This window comes from Acyrthosiphon pisum, chromosome X, assembly GCF_005508785.2.
Source record: "Acyrthosiphon pisum isolate AL4f chromosome X, pea_aphid_22Mar2018_4r6ur, whole genome shotgun sequence".
Taxonomy (NCBI): Eukaryota; Metazoa; Arthropoda; class Insecta; order Hemiptera; family Aphididae; genus Acyrthosiphon; species Acyrthosiphon pisum.
Window position 1 is genome coordinate 25,696,482 of NC_042493.1, and position 21,955 is coordinate 25,718,436.

Genomic DNA, 21,955 nt, shown 5'->3' on the forward strand with positions numbered 1-21,955 from the left:
ACCGACAAAATCGTCAACCGCTGCGGCGGTTCGTCTTTAGCGAATGCAAATGGTCGTACGAAACGCAAATATCTCTATACTGATATGATTAACGTAACTCGGGCAAGCTCAAAATCCATTTGAAAAAGTGTGAATTTTATTATGCAATTATTACAAATAATATATTATACGAGTAGTGGCGTCGCATTTGTCCCCGCAATCGCTGAACCTGACGCAATCAAAGTATTACACTAGAATGATAAAATCATGTTTACGCTTACAATAATAATATTAATTGTCATAATAATATACCCTCAATTAATACTAAACATCTATAACAGCACAAGATTGAAGAGAGAGAGAGAGAGAGAAAGAGAGATAAATATAATGCGCTGAAATCCTTTTAATATATTCCAAATTTGACATATTGTACAAAAATATTAACATTATAATAATCACGTGTGTATTTGTGTAAGTTGTAATATTAAGGTGTTAAATCGTTATCAATATGGAATTTAAATCATTTTAGTCGGTTTGAAACTAAATAATGTTTGTTTACAATAACCATAAATTATGTTTTTTTTTGTGTATGATATCTTGATTCTTGCCTATTCATTCATTCAATAATCGATCTAAATTAGACCACTTTGGTCATGACGTTACATTGTGTACGGATTATGCAAATTATTCAAACACTGCCCTCTATAATCGGGCATCATCATTGTGCTTGGATTTGCTTGTATATGTTATTAAATCATACTTTAGAATAATGCAATTATTATGAATCCAAAATAATATCATACACATCGTCGTTTTCATACACTGCGTAATACATTGTGATACGTTCGACTATAATATTATATATTATACTTAGTTGAGTTAAGGCGATTTATATTATTATTATATATCATTACGGATTGACGGGAGAGTTTAGATTTTATTACGCATCCGACCGATTCTCGGGAAAGATTCCAAGAAAAACGCACACGCGGCAAACCCGCCGTATTTTATTCACAACGGTCGACGAGATTTCATTTTATTATTTATCGCGTCTCAGCGAGAGCTTTTCAATGTCGTTGCAGCAGCAAATTATACTTGTGCGCTATTAAAAATAAACACCGCGCGCCACTGATTCCCGGGCGTTTTACAAACTATTATAATGCAGTATTATAAACGTAGGGTACACGCCTTTGGCACACTTACTCGCAAGTAATAAATCATGTAATAACAGAAAATATAGGCTGCGATAAAAAGGTTGGTAGGACTTATAATGGTAGCCTCCCCCACAAATGTGTAATTATTCAACGATAAACACTCTCATAAAATTAACTAAAACAATTAAATTGGGAATCTTTATAATTGCTGCGATGATGCATATATTGTAGATTCGTATATTGATGTATACTCAGAGTATTTATCAAAGCATGCGATACTCTGTCTCCGTCTAATATAGCAAAGTTCTATGCTAAGCATATTCAAACCTTATTGCAACTATAGGTTAGTATTAGAATTTAAACTCGTAGTAGGTACCAAAATTTAAGATTTACAGAATAGCATAATATACAAATGTAAGATTTTTTTTCTTTGTTTTACAATAGATCTTCGTATTTGTCTTATAATTAAAATATGATAACAAATCGACTAAATCAAAAGTAAGAACGAGTTAAGTTTTACTTTTCTAAAAACTTGATTCAAAATTAACTTCAGATTGATGGTATAGTGTAACCAAAAAAAAATATAATTTTTAAATATAATTCTTATAGTAAAGCTGTATCAAAAACTAAATTCTTATGACGGAAGTGTTTAGGAAATTTGCTTTTCCTAACATATAGCGCATGATTAGGATACTGTATAATTTGTTTTCATATTATGATCGATCATATACTGCCATTTACATTATAGGTAGGTAAGCAATAAGACAACAATAATAATATTTCGTGAGAAATAAAAGGTATATATAGATATTTCCTGTTCGTTAATTCGAGGCACCCGCCTTGTAGCACCCCACACCGCATCAACAACCAAATCTGACGCTGCAGGCGTAGTAGTCCCTCGAACGCAAATCAGTAGCGATTTAGGACGAAATGATGTGTCTGTTATACCACCGTGGCCTACACAGAACCTGCAGCAATAGTAGTCGAAACGCAAAGTCCGTTTAATAAGCCACGCCGCATAATATATAGCTGGAGTAGGGTTATTTTTTTTAGGCCTGGGGGTTGACGGAGTATAAAGGACCGACACGGGTAGACGGATTTATATAATTATTGGATGGGGAGGGACGGCATATATAGTATATTATAATAATATCATGTACAGGCGTTTTATATAAGAGATTTCGGATTATATTATAGAAACACTTTGGTCCAATAACGCCGTGTCGTCCAGAACATTTGTTTCGGTCGGTTAATTTAGTGTTTTCGGGAGTAAGTGCGGTGGCGCGGCGGCGTACGAAGGCGTATTTTTTTAGGCAACGTACCAAAACGCACGTCCGTCCGCTCCCGCGGGGGTGATAAATCACGAGCGCGCCCGCCCGTGGCGTTCGTCTATCGCCCCGCTAATTATATCGATGTCGCCAAGAACTCCCGATGAATATAGTTCACTAATTCGGAAGGCTTTTCACAGGCCATCTAACGCGTCATACCTACCACCGCCACGCCGTGTATATAACACACACATATATATAATATCATGTATATGTTTGTGTGTAGACATGTATGTAGGAAGTGCGCAGTACACGATTTACACGTTGGCAAAAAGAAAAACGACCACGACGAAACCGATTATTTAACTTCATTTCATTCGTGCAGACTCATCTCTCTCTCTATATTTACATGTATACATCACGCACGAAATCGTATTTTTAATAGCCGAGTTATTAAAATACACGAGAAATGTCCCGCGTGATACCTACACAAGCGGAACTGTAACGTCGTTTAAGGGTGATGCTTAAATTGTTAATGTAACAGCTTAGTTACGTGGTTGTCCAACAATTAAAATAATAATATTATTATTTAATTTCTTCAAAAATAAGCACCTATGTTGTTTATATAAAACTGCCTAATGGTGTATACGGGTTTTAATTGCATTGAATGTTTTTTTTTTTCATTTAGTGTAAAGAAATAGAATGTAAATTCAACTTATTTCAATGTAAACAATGTAATTCCGACTAATAACCACGCAGTTTATGCCTTAAAAAATGTATTAATGATTATAAATTGGGAGCTTAAAAACAAGAGAAAACTTTTCAATAATTTCAATAACTTTATATGTAACTTTTCTGGGTAACCTCAATTTTTTTTTTAAATTTTACGTTGACATTATTTTCAAGATTTATTTTAATTAAACTATGGTAGTAGCTAACATCTTTCATCTCTTACATAGTATCATATAGTATTATAATTTATCATTAGGTACTCATTAGTGTATGTCTCATAATATTTGCACTACAAACTATTATGTATTTAGTAGCTATTATAAATACTAAAATAGGTACGTATCTATAATATAATGATGGTTTGTATAACGATGTCACACATTCGTAATCTATTAACCCCCGTGCTTCCGTGTAACATAAAAAGGAATCTTTAAATTAACATTTAAATTTAAATTTACACTTAATTAATTATGGTGAAGTTGTGTCTATAATTTATCCTGATATAGTTTCTCTCATAACAAACATTCTGGCACCTTGAGTCTAATCAAAATCGACATTTTCTATAATATTTGTAACCTCGATTTGTCCCCTCCCCCTAAATATAATTAATCATTCGAAATTTCATTTTTATATACCTATTGAAATTCTTAAAAAATCGTTCTAGTTTGGATACGTTGAAATTAAAAATAAAGGCTGACATTTAAAATAGTAAATCGTTTGAAAAATTACGACTTTATAAGAAATTGGTTCCTAGGTGGAAAATATAGGTAATTTTTCAAAAACATTGTTTATCGTATCGACGTAAAAAATGTGTAAAAAAATACTCCCTATAGAACGTTTGTACTTTTTGAGACGACAACGATTGTTTATTGAATCGCCGTTTGTGTTATGTCCGTACGATGCGGAACTCAGACACGAATGCTGCAGTGGCATGTAACATAGGGTCCAAGTGTCGCTCGGGTAACACCTTAATGATGGTTGGGTGTGTATTGACGAAAAATGGGAAATTTTATACGGCGGTTTAACAGTATAATGAGGGGTAGATCACCTAAACTCATTTGAGCAACACCAATTTTTTTTTTAATCACACGTCACTGCAGCGCAGATATGGGTGCGCTCGCCAAAACGGTTCGTCGCCAACACACACCACCGGAAACACTCGAGGTCCATAGCTATACCATAGTAAAATAATATGTATAGAGTGGCGTGTGTGCGGTTCGGCTCTCGGACCGGTGACGGAGACGGCAGTGGCGGCGGCGGATTCGACGACCATCGTAATAATGTGTATAATAATAATATCATGCCTAACATCATATAGAGACGACGATATAATTAAGATTTAACAGCGCCGATAACGCGTCGATTAACAGAGCCGATAAAAAGTCGTGTTCACTAAATTTCTTCACTATATAAAATATCGTTATTAATATCTACAACACGCGTATAATAATAATAATAATAATAACATTCTGGGTAATAATATATTTATTTCTCGCGCGTTTGTCGGCGGCCGATCGGACATCGCATATGTGCGTGGTGTGTGTGCTCGCGCGCGCCCAGATTCGTTTTACATTTATTACGCGCGCACGCCCGCCCGTTCGTCTGCGTGCAGCAGCGTGAAGATTTGAAAAGGAAAAGACCCGACCGGGACGGCCGCAGGAGACGAAAAAACACTCGCATTATAATATTACTATTATTATTATACCGGCTATATCGTGTGTGTGTGTGTGTGTGCAAGAAGATATTATTATTATTCACGAGAGTGGATGGGGAATGGACGCGGGAAAACACCTTCGGTTGTACTATAGTGTATAATCTATGTACGTTTAAATCTGTGTGTACGTGTATGAGTATCTGTACGTGTGTGAGTGTCTGTGCGTATGTGTGTAATGTGTACGTGTGTGAGTGTCCGTGTGCACTTGTGTGAGTGTGTGAATGTGTGCGCGGGTTGTATAATATTATTATAGGTAGCTATTATTGTGTGCAACGTCGCTATTAATAACCAATCAATGGTGTGCGGCACCTCGCCCTGTAATTTAAAACGCCGCCGCCGCCTTCTTCTCCGCCACGATTATTATGATTATTATTATTATTATTATTGTTATTGCCCGCCGCCGCGAAAACCGCGAAGCCTCTATATTACACATCCGTGTACCTACCTATAATAATAACATTACGATAACAATTATATCACCTGTCGTGATCGTAATACGTCCACAGTGTCGTCGCGGGAGTGATTGTGCCGGGGTATACACGTCCGAGAAAATCTGTAAGGGGGGAGGGAGTCAAATGTCTTTCGAGCCCCCTCGCCATTAAAATCGAATGAAAAATAACGGTTGTTATACTATCTTTTATAAATTAATATTTTATAAGAAACGTCCATAGAAAAGTATATTATTTCTTAATAAAAGTAGTAAGTCCTTAAATAGTTTGACAGGAAGAAGAAAATTCCTTATTTTTTACGAAGTGCTTGTGTGAACAGTAGCCACCTGCCACTATTTTAAATACAATTTATGGATAAACGGAAAGCTAAAACTGTTCCATAATATAAAAGGTTTGAATTCAATGATAAATCATTATATACCTACGAAAAATAAATTTACTTTAAAAAAGGGGCCGACAATTTGAGCTTCAAACGTCAATCAATAAAACTATGGACATGTCTTTTCGATACAAAAATATGCATAACAAATTACCGTAGGGGAAACTTTGAGGAACTTTGTATCACATTTCCAAGCCATAATACAGGAAAAAAAACTAAACAAATCAGAAAATGTTTATTAGAATATGATAATATATATATAAAATATATATAAAGATATAAGTGATGGTGGAAAGTTTGAAGTATCCATGATTAATATACTTTCAGTTAGGTATAACAAATTGCCTTATATTGTTTGATAAAAATTGTTATTTTTCATTTAAATAATTATATTTTTGAATTTTCGAATAAAGCTCATAAAAAACAATATGGCTTTATCATAAACTTTCTTTTTAATTTCGATAAAAACAACGAATAATGATCCTATTGTATTACTTTTTAAAGCTTTAAATAGAAACTTAAAATTGAAAAATCTTAAACATTTATAAATAAAAAATAAGTTTCAAATTTTCATGAGAACCTCAAAATAAAAAAATACGAATGTTGACCTAACTATATAATGAGTAATGACTAATCTTTGTCAACAATTTTTAGTTAACTCAGAACTAGCACACAATTTAATATTGTACCTATATAATGTATGTAAGGAATAGACATACCTGCTGGTCCTGCTGTACTCATAATATAATATACCTATATGTTGTCATGTTGTTACTTGTGACGATGTTACAAGCACTTTCTCACTGCCACTAATAAAACAAATTTTGTGTATATGGCTAATAAAGCTAATAATATTAACACTTAACAGTTAACAATCAAAAAGTTTTTAGTTTTTAAAAAAAAAATGTATTTTAGTCACTTTCTAAGACAACACTTTTGAAATAAAATACAATATTTAACTTGTTTATTCAGAATTTCAAAATATTTTTCTGAATAAAAATAAATTAATAAATTATGTATAAAAATGTAATGTTGATCCACTATACTATTGTACAAAATGTAACATATACAGGTGTGGTTGTTATCGTATCTTAAATTGCTGTCTTCAAAATTCGATTAGAAATTTCCAAACAATGTGTACTGAATTTGTATTCTGTATAATATATCCCCCTTCCAGATTTTATTCGCCATCGGAGGCTTAATAATAGGAGTAACCCTTAAAACCCAGAATACGTTGGACGGACTGCCTTAAAGTATATTATAGTTCCGGAATTGGATATTAGGACTTTTAATTTTTCAACTCACTGTAATAGTATTTTCCTTTGTCTCACATGCGACCCGCCCCTCGAGGTACCTATTATAATACACTAATATAACCCTGCTGCACTGCACGACAGCGATTATTTATTAATCTCGTATCGTGGTCTCCGCCCGAACGGTTTTATTAATTCAATTTCCGTCCTATATAAAATTATTATTATAATCATATATTGTATCCTCGACTGTTTTTGTTTTGGGGCGCTCGCGGGGTAACGCGTTTGCTGATTTCCCGCCTCCCGCCAAACATGATATTATATTATATTATTATCGTATAGATTTTCGACGGTTTTCCGCTCTCCGCACGTCACGTGAATAATATATTATAATATGCTTCTTACCTCCACCACGGCCGTCAGCTGATCGGCCGTCAGTATCGTAATTTTATTTTCGCGTCCGGTTGCTGTTCTGATTCTTCCATCGATTTCCGCCAGAGACCTATTTTTTTAGCTCAAATTATCGCCAACAGGACACACAAATTTAAACACGTTTATACAAATGTGATGGGTATAAAACGATTCGGTGGCATGTATGAAATTTATAAAATAATTTGATACTGTTTTGAACGTCGATATGCGACATGTTATAGCAATTATAGAGGAGCTTACGCGAGTGCACTTCATTCATTCGTTTGAAAGTTCATAAAGCTCAACCGGTGACCGAACTGACCTTGTCGCGTGATTTTTGACAAATGTAAAGAATTGTACAGGTCATCGTCATAGTATATTGTGCATTCATTATTTTTGCAACGAAATGTGACTGGTTATGGCCCTAAATACCGTCGTTAATACACGTTTAACGGCTTAACACAAAAACCTTCGTGGCAGACTGATCACTATAGATCGAAGGGGTACCTACCTACAATTACACCAATCCCTAACGCATACCAAATATATGTATACGGTTCATAAGTACATTAGATTCAAAGTTCTCGAAGACGACTAACAATTTCAATTTAAAATCTTGAAAAAATAGTGACCCAACGAATAAGATATTATATTAGGAGGGAAATAGAATATATATTTTTCGTAGGTACGATATTTACGGTCGATTTTTTTCTTATTTAACGATACAACATAAATAAATAATAATAACCAACTCCATATAATATGCTCTGCCGTCGTCGCGGACCATTTATTTCAGAGCGCTTGCCTTAGAATTCTCGTTCGTGCACTGTTGTAATATTATACTTTTTATTGCTATCCGTGTGGGTTATACGATAGTACCTACACATATAATAAGAGTAGTTAACTAATCTTTGCTCGAAGACGGCAAAGTAACAATTTTGCTCAAGTGAGTATGGTTTTTATGTTTTTTTTCGAACTCAAAGAAGTATTTATTTCGGGAAAATAGTATAATATAATATATTATAGTGAACGTATATGAGTTGGAATGAAAAAATGTCACGTTCAAAAATAAAATTACAAAGAGATGTGTGCCTGCAGTGTTGGTAAATTTGATTCCCTGCGATCAGATAATCAAAATTATATACATTATATAATACAACTAATTACACGAGTATCAAGTAATTACAAACTAGCTTGTTATATCTTGGAGAATATTATAATTTTTAGTTTTTAAATAATCAAAGATCTAAATCCAAAAAATGTTAAATAAAATTTGGAATAAAATCACCATAGAACACGATATAAAATATATGATATGACCTAACAACAATATTGGAAACATATGTTTTTAAATTGGAAGAAATTGAAAGTTGTTCCACAAAAATAATTTATTACAATGCTAGAAAATTTGGCATATACTTAGATCATTGGTAAAATTAATAATAAATAATATTTACAGTACCTATAGGCATATGGAGACACTGTTCAAGTAACAATTTATGTATGTAAATCACGAGACCATAATAGTATAATCTTATTTCTATAGGGCTAGGCTTTATATATATATATATATATATATATATATATTGACAGTGTTTTCTTTGCAGCATCCTTTTACAAATTTTTGTTAGTTGAAACTTACAAAAATGTTCACAAATTGCTTCGTGTTGAAACTAATGCATTTTTTTGTATACCTTATTACCTTAACAAAAAAAATTCATATATTCTGTTATATATTTTAAAATTTAAAGTAAAGTAATTTTAAGTTGATAATTCCGTTAAACAGCTGGTTTTGTCATTGACGAAACAATTTTAAATCGATTAAAAATACTATGGATTTATTTGATAAAATAATTGACTAGAAAAGTTAGGATTATTTAGCTTTTAGAAAAAGTAGCTTCGGCTTTTTCACTAAATCAGTTTTAGTACTAGAAGATGCTTCACTTTCACTTGATGATAGTATAGATAATTAGTTACTGGTAATAATTTCATTGTATATATTATCATATTTGTATTGTGTAATTTAACAAATTATTATTTAAGCCAATCCAAATGCATATTTCACTATTTTATATTATATATTAATCTTAACCCTACTTATGAGTTTTTTAATTTCATATTCTGATGCAGAATATTTTTCGATGCATTTTGGAACATAGGTATACATAAAAGATTGAATTTCGAACGATTAGATGATTAGTTTTAAGTACCTATTTAAAGTTTAGATTAGCGGAGTACATTAGTACCTACAACAGTAGTAGGTACACCACAAAATGTTGACCCACTAACTACATTTAAATAAACTTTGAATATTTATAACTAGAGCTTGCATTTATATGTAAATACATATTTTTACTAAATCATGATAAATTAATTAAGGCAAATGATAAATTCGTATTATGTGATTTGCAATAAAGTATGACATATTTTATTTTACATATTTTTACATATTTCGTCATAAATACATATTTTTACATAAATTGTAAAATTTTAAATGAATACTGAAAATTAAAATAATTTGTCAATTTACATATTCTAAATAAATGTACGGTTTAGTAGCATTATACTTTTGGTATAGGTACTCGTAAAAAAATTGTAAGTGTGTAGTGTGTACCAAGCAGTAGCATTTGTTGATATTCAACAAATTTATCTTAACGCTTTAGATTATCTGTATCTATTCGACAAATTTCCTTAACGACTTTTAGATTATATTATTAGATTAGATATTTGCTGTGGTGATGAGAATGAAGACACGAAGGAGCTCGATATTTCGCCTAGTGGAATAACAACCATAAAGTATACACCGATAACATCTTGGGATGTGGAACGTTCATTTAGTAGTTATATAAGTCAATTTTAAGACTAAATCGTCTTGGTTTTAATTTTGAAAGTCTAAAACATTACCTACCTATAAGGATATATGATTTTAACAACGACGATTGCATTCAACGGCCCATTGCTTATTGCTATACTTTCCAATGATTCATAATTTTTCATTTTTTATTCCATATTTAAAAATGCATTTTTTTTATATTTTGGTAATTTTAATTACATTAGTAGGTATATATTATAATATATTTACATATAAATCTCAGCTCTATTTATAACAATCAATGAGTTCATTGAAGTTCAATATTGTTATGTATCGAATTATTTCAAAAAGTATTCTGCTTTGGAATATGAAATTTAAAATGAATATATTGTGTTCAATATAGGGTCGCCGGTATTTAAATGGATCGCCTTATGCATATGTATCAAATATTTGATCCCCCATTATATAGGTAATATATAAATCCGAACTTAAGTTAACCGAAACGATACTAAAAGGTCTGTATGCAGACTATATGCAGTTCCGTTATTGGTTCATTATATAGTATAATATTGTTCAGAAAGTTAAAATATGTACTTATATAAATAATTTATATTAGAATATAAAAATTAAAAACACCATTGACGGCGGCTAAGATGGATTATTAAATTTAAAACGATGACGTAATAATAGTATAGATGATGATGATGATGATAACAATAATAGGTTAACGGGACACGACGACATGATAGTTGAAGCGAATCCAACGTTTTTTCCGCAATTATACACGCGTTGAGTGAATTGTGCGAAATCGTCGGTTGGCGAATACAGATAATAATATTAACACCTCGATAACATAAAGCGGTTACTATAACCCGTCCGCACCGGCTCGTCTTATATATGATATAAGTTATAACGCAATATAATTACATCGTAAACATTTACGTAGGTACAAAAGAATAATATTATTTATGTATCGTTGCATAATTTTAAGTTATAACAAAACTGCATATTTTTTGAAGAACTTATATTAATTGTAAAATACTATTTTTAATTGTTGTTTTTTTCTTTTAAGTTTCATAAGTGGAGTAAAGACACATGTAAGTACCTACCCCTGACACTGCAAAATGAGTTGGTACCGCTGATTTAAAATGTAAATACTTATAAGTCACAACTACCAACCAAACAATTATCTAGGTACTAGTAATTAATAAATTACTGAATAACTTATACCTACTAATTATCTATACTAAAAAGCTTACTAATTATAATTTGGTACTAGCTCGAAATTTAGTTTTTATACTTAAAAATTCTCAAAAAAATATTCTGCTTCGGAGTATGAAATCAAAAATGTTCACTGCAAAAAAATTACTCTAAGCTATAAAAATACAATGTTTCCAAAAAAGTAAATAATGTTCGAGAAAAGCAGAGTTTAGTGATTATTTTTAAGATGATCACTCTGTACTTATATCATACTATAATATATAGTAACATAATTATTATAATAATATACAATATAATACGAATTGTACTGGAATACAATATTAATAATAAGTGTTTAATAGTTATAGGTGGAATTGTGGGACTTGACAGTATTTCATTTGGATTAGGACCAGGTCGGCTTTATTATTATTAATAGTTGTAGCGCGCAGTCCGGCAGCTATTTTACGTGCGCTCGTCCGTCCGCGAGCGTATTTCTCACTATTATAATAGGTAATAATAAAATAAACCGTTTAAATGAAATATGTTACGCGAAATGAGTCCGAACCGCCAAAGTCTCTCTGTCGATAGCAATAATATTATAATAATATAATATACAATCATTACGATAAATAATAATTGTTCGAAAACGTTGAGGCGGCTATCTTTGCATATATTAATAATAATGTAGGTACCTACATGATAATATTATAATATTATAATATATGTAGTAAGTAGCCAAATTATAAATAATATTACACACACACACACACCTCTGTAGGGCTGAGCGATGATGAATTATTATTATCGTATATCATTATTCGGGTCTGAGCTTACAAATTTTCTTTTTAATTTTTTTTTCTCACATCCAAAATTTATTACACGCGCTCCTCCGACATAAACGTTATAATAGCCTACAGTCGATTCGGCCGATTTATTATTATAATAATAATAATAATAATAATAATAATATTATGATTATATTATATATATATTACGAGCGTAATGAGTGCCGAACCCGTTTAATTATCGATTTCGGCATTATAATAACGTTATATTATGGCGGTGTACACCTATAATAATATATAATATTATTATAGTGACAGCCCGTTTGGGCGACGTGATGATGAACGCCGCCGCCGCCGCCGTTGCCCCGACGAGAACGACTACCGACTCGATAGACACCGCGAGCTTCTGGTATACGTTTTTCAAACCCAATCGACCGAAATTGTACGGCTAATAATAATAATAATAATATACAGATTCGGGACTACGTGCCTACCTACGTATTATTATTAAACACGCCGCGATCGTAATAATAATAACATACCAGTTGGAATATTATTATAATACATTTCGAGTATATTAAAATAATGACGTACCTATACGACTTAATGCAACTACCTATATGTTCTAAATTTTATAACGTACATCTGTGTTTATAAAATTATTATCATTATTGGCTCGTCGCCGTTTAGGCAGCGGTTTCGTTGTAACACATCGCTCATCGGCGCACCACTATGATCGTCGCCCAAACCTCTCGGTCTGCTCGCATACTATTAATATTTATGATGATAATAATATTAATAATGGTATGTAGACCGACGAGATCATTTTCAGACGTGAATCCAATCCCGCGTTTTCCGGATACCTGTATAATAATTTGTAGGTAGGTCATAGGTACCCAAGTCGTTTTCACGAGTGTTCGTGTCATTATATTATTATTATTATTGCAATCGACTCGCGATCACTCTTCATATTATGGTAGTTAATCGTAATAATAGGATCGCGAATAATAATATATTATCGTGTATATTATGATGAGATAATATATTTCAAATTCCTTAATTTGTTATTATTCCCACGGACGAGTATCGCTTACTCGGCTATTGTTATGTACATAATAGTATAATACTGCTTGTATTCCGAGCTTCATTATTGTGCCAAACTATGCTCGTCCCTGATACACGTAGATTGCAATATGCATTAAAATCGCATAAAAAAAAGATTGAACGAGTTGGCTGCAGATATTTTATATAAAACCTTTGATAATAATACTGCAAGTACGTTCCGGTGCAAATTTCAAAACACAAAATAGGTAGGTATTCATTTAATCAGTCATAGTCCATGATGGATGATGTTGTAAGTCGCCGTAACGGATTCCTTGGTCACTGAAAATACAATGATTGCAACGTATATTAAATGACACTGATGATCAACAAAAACGAATATCAAACAGTTGGCATCACGTCAACAATTTTAAACATTCGACAAACGTCTTAAAAACACACGGTGATTTCACAGTCGCAACTCCCAATTTGAAATGCTTTTGATGACGCGATAGGACTATTAGAATATTATAATTTCGAATTAATAGGCAGGAAAACTACGACTACGAAGAATTCATTTCAGAGGCCCTTTTTATCTTATAGGCAATTAGTGAATTTCTAAACGCAATGAAATTCTTGAACTTTTCTATCGGATTCCAGTGTCACACAAGCTGCAGTTGACAGATGTGTCGAATTGATTACCGTGCTGCTGTCTGTGCATTGATGGTGCGCTCGAAAGATTAGAGCGAGATTTATACGAAATAAATTCTCGAAAATCGCCACATCATATGCCAACTTTTGGTATCATAAAAAGAATATACCATCTGTAGTAATTTATAGTAACAAATACTAAGCAATTTTCTAAAAATATATTGGTTTTCTTATAATATAGGTAATAAAAAAATAAAAATGTTTAAAATTATTGTAATACTCAAAGAACATTTATAAATGCCACACGCACTTAATGCACAGGTAGTATTTGGCATTAAAATATAAATATCGTTACTAACACTTTTATACACCTGGAATTCTTTACCTACCGCGCCAAAATGAATAAGAATAAAAAAATCACTTCACTGTTATAATATAAGCTAATGTTATTTTCGTAATGTTTCGAAAGGTAAAACATCGTAAAATGTATACCTTATACAGTTATATAGATACACTATAATGACGTACGTTATGATATATCCGCTAAAAAACATAAAATTGTAGATACTTACATAATACAGTGACGTCGTCGTGTCTCGTGGCAATATAATATTATGTTATATATGCGTGGAATTGTAGATATTATTTTTTTTTTATAACTATATAATACGCTTTGATTTTAGCAGATTTAACGTTTTAAACTGTTGGAAGCATGATGAGGAACTCGGTGGCAGCGACTGTCAAATTTTAAAATGTTGTCGTCGTAATAATATTATGTATAGGTACCTACCCACGGGCCACTGTCCATTCTATTCGTATTGCATACTATTTGCGTCAACACGAAAAAAGAATATTAAACAGGTGTTTAGTAAATACAAATTATAGACATTGAATTATCATCAAAAAATCATCTATAATAAAAATTATTTTTGTGTAATCTATATAATATATAATAATTTGTAAAATAAATACATTAAAAAAATAAATAATTTTGAGAGAAATATGCATGTACTTAGCATATTTTTAATAAAAATAATATTTCAGTCTTAGTTTTTATCTAAATTATTTATTTTAAATTTCAACCCGTGTTATAATTTAATATGAATATTATTTATGGGCATTATTATTATATTTATGTCTTAATTAGATACTGAAAAAATACATTTGAACATTTAAAATAAATAACCTGTATTATGTAACTATAATGTTAGCAATGAATTTATTGACATATGCAATTTTCCAAACATTCATATTTTTGTGAAATTAAATCAATGAGAAATAAAAACTATAATTAATATTATTTAAGAATATTAATTTTTTTGACATTGTCGTAAAATGTTTTATAATTATTTTATAATAAATATATTATTAGCCGATTAATTTTCATATCGATTTACCTAAGGGAAGCAATAAAAAACGCACGTTGGGATGTAAATTATCTTCATGTCCTTTTTCAAACCGTTATTTTTTATTCGGACATAACTTACCTATTGATTATAATTTTGGATGCAAGAATACCAACTGTTGAGTAGTATTCACTGGTTTAGATTTTATCAATTCATTGAATCACCAATTAATGTTCAGGAAGCCCTCCTCTTCAGGAATTCAGGAAATATTTGGAGGCCATAAAAATATTATGTTCATGTTTACCCAAATAAAGTAAAGTCAAAATCAAAAAATAAAATGACACTTAATGAGCATCAGAAAAAAATAATTTAAAAGATAAATTTTTGTCTGCTGGCCAGCTGATTAAGTTCGTCCTCAAGATGCCATTTTGTGACCCCTGAAATAGATCTTTTTATAAGGAAAGAGTATATCGCTTCGGTTAATTAACGGTTAATTAAAACATAGATTCCTCTAATTTGAAGTTGTAGGTTTAAGTATATTGAGAGTAAGCTTACTACAGTAATATTTTCATTTTAAAAATATAGTCGACTATAGTCGAATCAAGAAATTATAGGTAAAATATAAACTTCTCAAACAAACATGACAAATCTTAGTTTTATTATAAACTGTGAAACTTTTATATATAAGGTTATATTAATTATTAAATTTCATTTTACTATTAAGATGATCGGTACCTGCAGATAATATTATTTTGTAGATTAGTAATATATTATTTTTCGAGTATTATACAATATACTTACCTACATGTATAATATTATAATAATTATTATATTTCGTTAATTCTATGTTTATTTTATAATATGTAGCTACCAAAAATTGAAACCTACGTTTGATATTCCATTATAATTTTATTCCATCGTATATAGAAATGAACAGCATTGCTTATAATACTTATATTATTATCGTATCTAAAAAAAAGGAAATGTTTTGCGTTAAATTATTAAAGTAGAAATATTAAATTTTTTTTTAAATTAATCAATACAGTTAAGGCGTAACCTGGATGACTGCAGGATGACCTCGTGTAAAATTTGATAGGTACTGGCGGAATCCATAGGTTGTCTTAAAAATATACGTGGCGGATTCGACGGGTCTACCGCGGCGACGGCTCCGATTTGCCCGTGTGCGGGACCGCCGTCGGACCTATATTATAATAATTAAAAGCCGATAAATCGCGGTCGGCCGACGCGATCTTTGCCGTCGCACGAGGACCGCGATCGATAACGAAAAGAAACGCATTATTCATATTATATATTGTAATATGGTACCCATATAATATTGTCCGCCGCGCTATGTTATTGCACACTTTTTACCTATACGACGGTGTGCGCGAACGCGCGAGATATGTAGAGAGATAATAATTTGTATAAAAAAATACATTATTATTATTATTATTATTATTATTATTATTACCGTTGTAATTTACGTGTGCGGCGGCAAACATGAAAAGATATTATTATTAAGAAAAAAAAAAATATATATATATATGCATATAGAAAATAATAAAAAGAGACCGCGCGCACCGATGAGAGAGGGAGAGTGAGGAATTCAATACGGCCGTTTAATTCCGATTTGTTGTAATACAGTATTAATGACCTATCGATAGGTCGTTTGCCCTGTAATTTTCGTACCGACACGATAATACCGCTCGGCGTGCGCGTGCATAGACATGTTGCTATATTACGTACAGGTAGGTTGGTATATACCTATAGGTTATAAATTACGGTCGCGCGGACTCTCGTGCGGCTTCGTGCCACGAGCGACGTCTATCATCGTTGTCATAGGCGTTACTAGTGGTTGTTGGTGGGGAGGGGGGAGGTGGGGTGGCTGAAGCCCACTCAGATTTTTTTGGGAAAATGTGTACAAGTCATATTATTATTATTATTAATGTTAACTTTATTTTTGCCATACGCGATGAAATGAAAAAAAAACAATTCCCATTATGTTATTATGTATATCTAATATAAGATACATAAACTAACACGAAAAATATCAAGTCAGTGTAGAGTGATGATTCAGTGTCATCAATATTTAAATATATATTTGGTAAACAATATAATGTGATATTTCTAGTAAAAAACTTAAATTATAAAATATCCTAGATAATAAAATGAATGTTATCCCATGGATATATCAACACTATAAAATTATGGTTACGGGTTTTTTTTTTGGCGAAGGAGCGAGAAATAATATCATACTAAGTATACCTATATTATTATCTATGGTCTTGAACCTTGGGAGGTTTCTCTTCCTAGTATAGGTTATATTTTCAGGGAGATGCTGTTTAGACTATATTTGTTTATGTTGCTGCAAAGTGTACGAACCTGTTTAGACCAATTTCTAAATGAATTAAACAGAATTTCGCTTCCTATTTTTCACTTGATAGATCAGCTAGGACTGAACATCAGTATTGGTGTGGTTAAAAATGGTATATTTTTAAAAATAATTTCTGATGCATTATAATGTATGTAACTATTATATTGTTTTGATAGAAATTTAGGAACTGGTCCATAATGTCATAAAACCATTTTTATATATTTTTCTTATTAAATATGTGTAATATATAAAATTAATTAATCCACACATATCTTAATTATTCTGACTTCTGAGATACAAATGTTATGTTAGATTTTGGTTTCCAAAATTAAAATTCGTCAAAACAAAGTACTCCTCCTTAATACATAAATGGATAAAAGAGCATATGTTCGGTAATGAGATCCATTACGGCATCGTTATTGTAAATAAAAAAAATCAGGAATAATCGCGAAAAAGTAGTTTCTTTTTTAATCCTGTTACGAACAAAAAAAATCAAAAAGACTCTACAACAGTATATTTCGTTGAAATATCGTAGTTATATTTTAAAAACATACGCATCATCCTGCTGCAAACATACTGAGTGGTGTCGAGAACATATTTTATATTTCAGTTTCGTATTTCAGTATTTTAACCATCTTCAGTCTTATTTTTAGACCGACAAATAAGATGAGTTTTATTTTCAGCGTAGGTACAAATAGAAACGTATTGTGCGGCACGTTGTCAAAGGCAAACGATAATATATTTTCCTCAACGACATTTTCACTTCACCGATGAAGAATCGTCGACGATTTAGACAACAATAATTCAATAAAACGTAATCCACACTTGGAGAAACATTTTAATTGGCGTCAAACGTATATTATACACCGTAACTCCCCCACAATATTCTATTATTGTAGACACATCATTTAGAAAAAAATGTTGGTTGTACTTACGTGTATAATTTGTGTTATTCGTGTGTATGTACATTTTATAATAGACGATGGATATGTGTATTTAGTTTTTGAGTTTTTTGTATTATATTTATAATATATTTACGTTATTAATTTTAACGTTTTCTGCTATAGACAAAATAGCACAGACAAACAGTCGCTCGTGCATCATATTTTCTCGATGCGATCGTCGCTCAATACCCGTCCAAGATATAATGATATTCGTATGGCAATATATTATAATGATAAATAACGTTGTGAAATCCGAAATCGTCATCGCGTCTTAATCGCGCGCGGCCTTCGTATTCAAAATCTTGTATTGGGGCTCGCCAAATTTTAACGACGAGCGATATAATTTTGTTAATAATACATATTTTAAATGATATACGGTGTGATAATATGTATTATTATTAAATATTATTATGCACAATATAATAAACGCGCGGGAACCATCGGCTGCAGCAGAGACGATGGCCGTTGAGTGGGCGAGTTGGTGGGGAGAGGGGCGGTAAAAAGCTGTTTGATGACCGTCGTACGTGACGACCCTGAGACGTGCCACACACACACGTCTTACCATTATATATATTATATTGATATTATTATGTACCTACAACATATATAAACACACACACGCGCGTTAGCGCGGTATGTGTAATACGGTTACCGGAAGTGCGAAGCCTCCCCCGCCGCGCTCGACCGGTCCGTCGAAATGCCACACCCACAGCCACGGCTCTCACGTCGTCGTCGTCCGTCTACGTCGCATATATAATTGGGCCACCCTGAGCGCAGCACCGACACCTCGTCGGAAACGCTCATACGTCACCCGAGTGCAGTAACTGCGGTATATATTTATATATTAATGTTATACGCATATACATATAATAATATGTATATACATGCCTATACGCATGCGGTTATGGGCGGCCATTATTTTTTAACCGCTCCTCGTCTATAATATAGTCTCGTCGAGTGTCGGCCGTAGTAGGGGGGGGGGTGGTCGAGCCACTTATCAAAGTCTCGTTCAGGTCGGTATTTTTTTTTTCGCGCCGTGATAAATACACACCGCGGGTATCTACCTATATATACACGATAATATATAATATTATTATTATAATAACAATGCGTATGTATGTATATATATGACGCCCGTTTGTTCGAGACCTCACCGAAACAAATCGATATCCATTACCCGTCGCATCTTCCCCGTGGTGACAACTACAAATAAGCGGGACAGGTAGTCGTCGGGCGAGCATAATATATGTGTACGTATTACATAATATTGTTAGGTGCGTGGTAAATACCAGGTACATATAGGTACACCCGTTGCCGGGGCATCCCGTGCTGTATAATATATTATGATAATATGTGGTATACTGGTATTTACCCATAGTATGCGGCCCACACGTCCGAAGTCTTTGACACAAGACGTCCCGGCCACAACGACAACAGTGTCGACGATAATAATAATAAAAAATATTTATATATTATGCGGTCACCTTGCTCATATTCATTGGCTTGCTACCGCTGTTCCAAAATGTTTAAACTATAGAACTGGTAGTATAGGGTACTTTAAGCTTATACCGGAATACAGTGATTTGGTGAACACTGTAGTTAACGAAAATACCGTGTTTCAATGAGCCAAAATTACGTGTGGAAAAATAGGTACTTGAATTCTCGAAAAACGAATAATCTATGCAAATTGCAAAGTACTTATTAAAAAGTGATTATTATGATAAGAATGGAAACATATAGGTTATGTCATAATATAACTATAAGTGAAAATAGGGAGGTATATCTTTTGAGCCTCGATTTAATATTTTAATCCACTCCAAAAATATTTTAGAAAAAAAATTAATGGGAGTAACTGAATAACAAAATAATATTATACAGTATTTCGATTTACCTATATTATATTACGATAATACATATCATTAATTTTGTTTATTGTTATTTGTCAATCTTTGTTTTTTTAGTCCATTGTTACTTTTATGAGGTCTGAACTCAATTTTAATCCAAATTTGAAACGCTATTCGCAATGCACTTTATGTAATTAATAGTTATAGTAAAATTATTAAAAGGGTTTCTGGAAGTAGGACGAAAAAAATAAGAATGGGCCATCAGCTATGAGGGCATATCTTTAGACGTCATCTGCCCCCACAGATTAATACACCATAGTATATAATTAGAAGCCGTGATTTTCCCATAAAGGTTGGGTAGTGGCTCTAAATTGCATTAGGTCAATAACCACTGGAACATATTAGCATTTATTATAAATACTATAAATATATATATATATGTATTTATAATCAATGATATTACATATATACCTACTAGACAAGCAGTATTCATAGAAGCATACCAAGTAGATATAGCTTTGAAAAAAAAAATAAATAATAGTACTCGTAGACATTTCAAAGTTTGTCAAGTGATAATTACACAATCACTACAGGTTAGCTACACATTAATTATTATGATCACGGTATGATCTCGCGTAAATCGTTTATAGTGAATAAATTATGTATTATATATTAATAGATGTTAAATATAAATGATATGATGGATGGTTTATATTATAATAATGGATATCGATGACGTACCGATACGAAAGAATGTGGCAAAATTTTTCCATTTTAATGATTCAATGAATATTATTGTCTGCTGAAACGTAAATGCTATATAGTAGCAATGTAATATATTATTGTAACACTGAGTTCTGTAACTGTCAAACTTCTAATATTATAATATATTAATGTTTTATATTTATTGTTTTACAGATAACCAAATTGAAAATCGACAGCAATCCGTTTGCCAAAGGTTTCCGGGATTCGTCAAGACTGACCGAATTTGAAAGGTAAATTGAACTTAAAGGACACTAAATCACCAATATAATATATAGATATGATTGGACAGAATACTTTTGTGAGGTACCGCGAGACTGTGCAAACGATTAGGCTCGCGAATAAAATTGAGGAATGAAATATTTTTCGTATTATGAAAGGACCTTGTAACTTTCGTAGTTTTCACCGAGTAAACCCGTAAACGTCGTGTCCTGAGAATCAAAAGAAAAATAATAATACGGCAGGTCTATTAAAATATAATATAATATCCAACGAAATCTACCTCCCGTTCTCACAGCTTCGCAACCAACCAATTTAGTAGCTTACAAAACTCGATTGACTCACTTCGTATACCTATATCATCGAGCAAAATGTCTTTTTCACATGACTACACTACTAAAAATTCGGTCGCCTACAGTCTAACTTGCACTCACACGCACTTCCGAATATTTTATACACAAGGTACCCACCCACCCATACATTAAATTAAAACCGGCTCATGTATAATTTTTTTTTAAATACAAAATAAATATTCAGTTCCTAAGATTGTTTGGGGCAGTTGCCTAAAAAAATAAAAGTTCGAGATGGCACCGCTCATAACGGTGTAATGGTACATACAGTGGCGAATCCAGGGGGGG

At 32.1% G+C, this 21,955-nt stretch overlaps 1 protein-coding gene across 1 annotated transcript in view; it reads left to right on the forward strand.

The window, feature by feature from the left end:
• LOC100167986 (T-box transcription factor TBX20-like) overlaps window positions 1-21,955 on the forward strand; it is a 68,064-nt gene that overhangs the window by 44,019 nt on the left and 2,090 nt on the right. Inside the window, exon 5 of the mRNA XM_008188106.3 lies at window positions 21,255-21,331. Coding sequence (XP_008186328.3) covers window positions 21,255-21,331 — 77 coding nt within the window. The remainder of the gene's footprint in view (window positions 1-21,254; window positions 21,332-21,955) is intronic.